Source organism: Ostrinia nubilalis, chromosome 4, assembly GCF_963855985.1.
Source record: "Ostrinia nubilalis chromosome 4, ilOstNubi1.1, whole genome shotgun sequence".
In the NCBI taxonomy this organism is placed as follows: Eukaryota; Metazoa; Arthropoda; class Insecta; order Lepidoptera; family Crambidae; genus Ostrinia; species Ostrinia nubilalis.
This window is the reverse complement of record NC_087091.1, coordinates 4,450,446-4,457,737: the sequence shown is the minus strand read 5'-3', so window position 1 is coordinate 4,457,737 and position 7,292 is coordinate 4,450,446. Positions and strand designations below refer to the sequence as shown.

Genomic DNA, 7,292 nt, shown 5'->3' with positions numbered 1-7,292 from the left:
ATACGGTAAATACAATTTATCAAACTGGATAATAAACTTTTTGATGGTTCGAGACTATATTGATGACAAGGATGCGTGGCCAGTTCAGTCTGCACATATTTTATGTACTTGAATTTGGTTATTCTTCTTACCGTTAGATAATTCCTGGCAATTAGTGGTGACTGAGTTTGTTCCGGCGTTTCTTCTCAGCACTTGCCATATGTTTGTCTCGAAGCGCTGGTAGGGCCCAAAAGATAAGGAGACATGTAAAGTGCCCCATAAGGGCTACCTTTTCTTTTTTCTTTTTTACTACATTTTGACGTTCATAAGTGCCACTTGTGGTCTAAACTGAATAAATATTTTTGATTTTTGATTTTGATTTTATTCGAAGGTGAATGCAGATATTCTGAACAATCCTATGTGCCTTTTATTTTCAGCGTGAAACAATCGACATTCGTAAAAAGTGCCCTGGATTTTTAGCAACGTCATCAACATTAAAACAACCCTTATTGACGATTCTACAAAAGCGTATTTCCATCCTGGGAAATTTATCGAAGCAATTGCGAATTTGCGAGTTCGCAAATCTACATATTTACTTAATTTTCGTAAACGTTTCCAGTTGTTGTTACGCAGTATGAATAGTGTTTGTTTTATACCATTTTGTGGGAAATGCTTATGTTGCCACGAAGTCGGTTACAAAATTGGAAAAGTAAATAGAATTTTAGATTGTTTACATTTTCTAAATTCGCCATCGTGAATTTTAAGGTAGCGCTTAGTAAGTCTCAAGTAAAATGTTTTATTTATAAAATATAATGAGGCACTGAATCTTAGGTAATATTAATATTAATTAATAAATACGATAAAGGATAACATCTTTGAATTCCTGTCAAGGCTGCTCAGGATTTTTCAGTGTGGTGGTTTTCTTTACTTTGGGGTCAGCTGTAACAAACAAAATCATCTTCATACACTTGATCCATATGAAAAATTAATTTCTTATTTTACAAAAGTTTCAAGTCAACTTACCGCCTTCATAGTCGTACGAGGTTTCAGTAATCTCTTCCAAAACAGTTCCGTTTGCGAACACCGTTTTTTTGGTGTCGTGAAGAACCTTCGGTTTGTTATGGATTTGGAAGAAGTATACTATGTCAAATCCGGGATGTTTGTCAGATATTTTACGCCAAAAGTTTGGATCCGAGGTGCGGAACCAAACAACTGGGTCGTGAGGTACTTTAGCCACGATATCTGTGAAGAAAAAAAAAACAAAATTAAATAACAATTTCTGTTTTTATGTGACGTATGAATCTTTTGGAACCAATTAATATTACTTACTTGAACCACCTAAATCAGGAACATTCTCACCGGGATTTGGTGTAACGTTGTCGCTAGCAGTATCCAGGATATATTGATCTATGCTAGGTTCTTCTACCTCTTCAGTCGGATCGTATAGAACTGGCACTACAAGTGGCGCCTGAGTACTATTATTAGAATCTTCTGGATCCACAATTTCCAAAACTTTCACTGGCGTACTTTGCTCAACATTAGGTTGTGGAGTTGAAACAATGATTGGTGCAGGAGTTGGAGTAACTTGTTCCTTATTTCCAGCAGAAGTTTGAGCAGGTGTACTTTCTGTAGTAGGTTTAGGAGTACTACCTGAAGTTGGTTTTGGAGGACTATTAGTTGGAGCCAGCGCTTTTAACATAGCAAAAGTAAAACTCATTAAATCAGGAGTTGTTGGAGTAACTCCAATTGTTTTATTTGGTACAGTCTTTTGCGGATTGTTAGGAACTAGTTCCGTGTTATTGTTTACACCTGATGGTAAGACTTCTTTTTTAATTTCTAAGTCGGATGGTTTAATATTTTTCGGAGTTGATGTTGGCACTGTTGTACTATTTTTTGGAGATGCAGATGTACTAGTTTGAGGTATAGAGGCAGGCACAGTGGCTTTAGGTGAAGAGACAGGAGCAGTGGATACAACCACGCTAGCTGCTGCTTGAGGGGCAGGTACAGAAGGCGCAGGTGTAGTAGTTGTTACGTTGGAAGCAGAGACAGTCGTTGGTGCGTTTTTACTAGGAACAGTTGTTGGTGCATTTGTAGTAGGAGCAGCAATTGGTGCATTTGTAGTAGGAGCAGCAATTGGTGCATTTGTAGTAGGAGCAGCAATTGATGCATTTGTAGCAGGGCCAACTGTTGCAACAACTATAGCAGGGGTACTTGTAGGTGCTGATGATGCAGTAGATGATGGTAGAGGAGCTGGTGTAGTCGTAGAAACAGCCTCAGGTGCTGATGGTGGTTGAATTATTGCCTCGGCTTTTACCGTAGATGGTTTGTTAATGGGTGTGACTTCTACTGTTTTATTCTTTGGCACTGATTGTGCATTTGTAGGCAGAGTTTTTTCTTCAACAGGTTTAGAAGGTGAAGGTACAGCATTATTTTCTACGGTTCCATTTTTGCCAGTAGTTGGTACGATGTCCCCAGCGTTGACTAAAATGTAATTTGGATGGTCCTTTGCCACAGTTTCCAATTTATCCACATGCTCTATTCTCCCATCTGGATGAATAACTAAATAACGTTTTATATGTTTAGTGTTAGATAAAACGTTTTGAATTCTGGGGTCAGAAAATACTTTTTCAGCATTTGGTTCTGAAACAAAAAAATAAATGAGTCATGTCATGGCATAAAATGAAGCGTAAATATATCTTTATGCACGGTCATCATTGACAGCTGTTTTATCAAATAAAACATGATTCTACTCACTTTTTTGTGTTTCAGGAACTGGTGTTTGCTCCACAGGGTTACCTGCCGTTGCCAATTGCCGTTCACTGGCGCTTAATGGAGTTCCATTTTCAATTTGAGGGGGTGTAGGGGGAGGGGGTATTACCGGGATTTCGTGTTCTTGGACCGGTTCTGCTCGAAGAAGATTATTATCAACTGGTTTTACGCCATCGTTATTTGAATTAACGCTATGGGCTGGAAATGAAGGCATAGGCGGTGAAAACAACTGAGCCAGTATCTCAGAAAGACCGTGTGGTTTTTGTAAATGTTCGACAGGCGACAATTGGTTGCCATGTACTTTCTTGGGTGGAATTTGTACTGGAATTTTTTCTTCGTACGGTAAGTTACCTCCACTTGGTAGATAATAAGAATGTTCCACAGGACTTGGCAGTACTCTGTCGTCGTGCCTTACACTTTCTGGGTATCTGTGTTGGATAACTGGTTGCGGATAGTTATGATGCTGTTGGCCCTCAGAAACTTCTGGATAAACGACATTAAGGTGCTGGTTTTCGTTGACTTGATGGTTTGGTCCCCTCCAATTATTGTCTTGGTAGTGTTGTTGTGGAACATTATGAGCATAGTATGGGTTTGGTAGTTTTTGTTGGTTAACGTATCTTTCATTAGTTATTTCAGGCTGGATCTGTGGAGGGGCGTTGTTCAAGTAATGTTGTTCGTTCGCAAATACATGATCCTGGTGGATTCTTGGTAGTTCTTGTTCTTGGGGTAGTTGGTAATGATTGTTATACCCATCATAGTGGCGTTGACCTACATTTTGGTACTGCGGCTGGGGCAGGTAAGATGACCTCGATTGGTAAGGATGTGAGTATCTTTGCAAATCTGCGGCGTAAGGTAAAGAAGCTGAAAGAAAACAGCAACATTAAATCAGGAAAAAGGAAACTAAAAATATAACTCTGTGCTTCACTATAAAAATGCTAAAAAAAACTATTTTATAGATTACTAAGGCTGGGTTGCATCATATCTTACTTTAACTTTAACAAAAGTCAAAATCTGACAAACTCCATACAAAAATCAACCGGTTATAGTTATAGTTGCGGTTAAAGTTAGGTAGTGCATCTCAGCCTAAGTGTAATCGTACAAATATGCGAAGAAAAAATTATAAAATAGAAAAAATACTCGTAACTACGCTCGTATAAAAGACACACTTGTGTAGAATTCTGCGCAAAAAAATAAAGAGGCCTCATGTTTGTTTCAAGGGACAATAAATTAAAGTAACAATCACTGCTAAATTCTACACAAACATTTTAAATTTTTAACTAGATATTTCCCAAAATCAGGAATTAAAATGCACTTAACTCACCTACAAGATCCAAAAAAGACGCTATTAGAGCGCTATAAAATATCACTTGAGCCTTCATGGTGACATCTACACCGGTTTACACTATACTGTTCCCGCAAACACCTACATTATTATAAAAGCGTGTTTTAAAGTAAACAATACGAAAAAGCTGTTCATACAAACCGCTATTGTTTTCGACATTATTCACTTTGATCAACGAATATACGCAGAAAATGACGACATGAAAAATTAGGACCTATTTGTATGAGACAACGTTGCGAAATGTGCGTAGTATTAACGTACAAAGTGTAACAAAGGAATTAAGTGGTATGGTATTTCCACAGTAATTTTTAATTTTAAAGGAAAAGATAGAGCAGAACAGTGTTAAGTTGAAACATGCAAAGGACTAAATACTTTCTAGTAGTTGTAGGTTCAGAGCCCCGATTACGCTTATTTTTAACGTCTCTAATACAGACGCGCTTCTTCGATTCTGCGATACGATTGGTCAAAACAGCTGACGTCAACTGTTCTGAAGTAATCGGGGCTCTTGGTTCGAGTCCTTGAGGTAACTGCCTATCGGCTTCTTCAATTTTTTTAAGATACATAATTGGCAACAAACACACTTTTATGGGCTATGCCTGAAATAAATACCTTTTATTTTATTTATAATGATTTTATTTCGTGTTTATAAGTGACTTGTCTTGAAACTTTTGTAGTTTCACTGTGGCATATTTTTTATTCTGAACAACATGTACCTATGTCTTAGAAGCTTTTCATATTATTCTGATAGGCATTGACAAAACAAAATTCATGCGAGCAAAAGAGTCAGGCTAAGCAAAGTACAAAACATTTGTTAGAAGAATTTTCTTCAATTTTCGCCTTAACATAAGCTTGTATGAACACAATCTGGGCCGAATTACAATGAATACGTAGGTACGTCTTCTTTATCAGTTTTTCAAACTGACTTATTCTGAGATGAAATGTGCTCTCATGTGTTTCTGTTTATTTACGGTTCAATAAATATAAGGTTTTTTTCGTTTTCATCATGCTAAGGCGTATTTACATACAGGGTGCAAAGTTTTTCGGAAGAACTCTGCTGGTCCACCAGCTCCACTAGACAATAGGTGACCTGACCTTCAAGGCTTTCTACATAATTTAAGCAACGGGCGCTCATTATTGAGTCATAAAAGTTTAGATAGAAGATTAGACCGTATGTCAGTTTCTTAACCATAAGTAGTTGGCTAGATGCAGGCCGCTCCCAACCGGTAAATCTGGGAAACATTGGGGGAGGCCTATGTTCAGAAGTGGACGTGTTATGGCTGAAATGATCATGATGAAGTACATAGTTGGCTATGACAAAATCTGATCTTTATTTCTTTTTTTCTACAATTTCTTTTCCTATGAAATTGTCATTATTCGTAATCAAGTTTTGTTTCTACGAGTAAATGATGATTTCTGCTCTGATAAATTAAGTAAAAAAACAAACTAAAATATAAGTCTGGATTTTACACATTTTCCCTTTGTAACTTTGTGGCCTTTTAAACACCCTGTATACATTACGGCCTTTGAAATTCTACCTGAAAGAATAACTCACAGGTGACAGGCGTATCATAAAGCTTTGGTTTATTTCAGCTTTTTTTCTTTCAGGCAATTTTGTATGTTTATACTTAGTATGGTTTGTTATGGCGAGGGGAGCATACCTACACTTTATATAAAATTAAAATTTTTGATGTAATGTTTAAATTAGTCCCATCAACCCCTCGTGGTAAGCTAAAATAAATAATAATAATAATAATAATAATAAAATCATATTTATTTCTCTCACATACAAAAGTTACATTCTTACAATGAGTATTACATATTTGACGCATCTTGTGTGTGAGAGACTGGTGCCTGATATAGGTTTCAGAGAAACCCGTATTTCAGGTCACCAGTGCTCCACCCCCCGGTTGTTTGCATAGTACCTATCTTAGGTACATAAGGTGATGTGCTAGCAGACAAACAATAAAATATTAAATACAATAAAATCATAGGTACATTGGATAAATTACAATCCTAAGTGAAAAGCCAAACATGCGAGTGTATGTATAATTATAAAATATAAAATAAATTGGTTGAGAGTAAAATTTGTTTAAAATAATAAAAATTTCAATAATTAAAACAAACATCATTCCTATTTTAAGTAATTCTTGCGTTACGAGTGGGTTCACCACAAAGTCCAGCGGCGACAGGGAACGAACCTGCGTTCCTCGAATCTGACCCGACACCGATACCATCCGGCTTTTGTCGCTGTTTCTTATTGATTAATGGTGATAATTTGTATCGAAAACTTTGTTTTCTCTTAGGGAAAATAGTTGCATTTGGAGATAGAATCAAAACTTTTATTATCCATACTTACAACTGATACTCTGTATAATTGTCACTGACTCAATACAAACAAAATGCAATTAAATGGATTTCAATTCACTTTTCAGTACAAGGATACACAAATATTAATATAACCCACTTGTAGAAAGTTTTGTTGACTCCATTTGTTATGCCTGTTTCGATAGGAAGCTAAACTCATAGTCAAATAACTTTATTTTTTACTAGCTTTCCGCCCGCGGCTTCGCGCGCGTGGACTACATTATCTACATAATTTACGGAACCCTATTTTTTTCCAAAATAAAATTTTGCCTATGTTACTCGTGGATAATGTAGCTTTCGAATGGTGAAAGAATTTTTAAAAACGGTCCAGTAGTTTTTGAGCCTATTCATTACAACCAAACAAACAAACAAAGTTTTCCTCTTTATAATATTAGTTTAGATGAAAAAAAAACATAGATAGCTTAGTTCATAAAACTTATAGCCGTTGGAGCAGAAAAGTTCTCGAGTGGCAGAAGAAGAGTGTGGAAATCCTTGGGGGAGGCATTTTGTCCAGCAGTGGGCGTCTAAAATTAACTTTATAATTAATATCTAAAAAAAATCATAAGAAACCTCAACAGTCCAACTTCGTCCTCGACCTCAAAGTCGAAAAACATGAACAGTTGTTTTTAACGACATCTATGTGATACGTGATAAACTGCGTACAAAGTGAGAATTCGTAGAACCTTGCGTTATTGTCCTTGGTTTTTAATTATTTTATCACGACAAACTACAAGCATTAAGATCCTCTGTCACCCGCTAGATGGCGTTAAATAGGGAAAATCTATTAGTACAGAAAAAACCTTCAAATTATTTTTGTAAATAAATCGAGTAACTTGTA

General features: G+C 36.4%; 1 protein-coding gene across 1 annotated transcript; it reads right to left on the bottom strand.

Annotated features, from left to right (window-relative positions):
• Positions 1 to 766: 766 nt before the first annotated feature.
• Positions 767 to 4,181, bottom strand: LOC135071442 (mucin-2-like). The gene is made up of 5 exons (XM_063965234.1): positions 4,070 to 4,181; positions 2,734 to 3,609; positions 1,309 to 2,619; positions 1,003 to 1,221; positions 767 to 918 (listed from the first exon to the last, which is right to left on the bottom strand). Exons 1-5 carry the CDS (start codon positions 4,125 to 4,127, stop codon positions 866 to 868), a joined length of 2,517 nt encoding a protein of 838 aa, XP_063821304.1. The 5' UTR covers positions 4,128 to 4,181; the 3' UTR covers positions 767 to 865.
• Between the last annotated feature and the right edge of the window lie 3,111 nt (positions 4,182 to 7,292).

What these genes read in the sequence shown, in the direction of transcription:
- LOC135071442 (XM_063965234.1), bottom strand. Translation starts at nt 4,127, where the DNA reads ATGAAGGCTCAAGTGATATTTTATAGCGCTCTAATAGCGTCTTTTTTG. An exon ending in AGTTCCTGAAACACAAAAAA is followed by an intron (nt 2,620 to 2,733) that starts GTGAGTAGAATC and finishes TTTTTGTTTCAG; the next exon opens with AACCAAATGCTGAAAAAGTA. An exon ending in CTCGTACGACTATGAAGGCG is followed by an intron (nt 919 to 1,002) that starts GTAAGTTGACTT and finishes TGTTTGTTACAG; the next exon opens with CTGACCCCAAAGTAAAGAAA.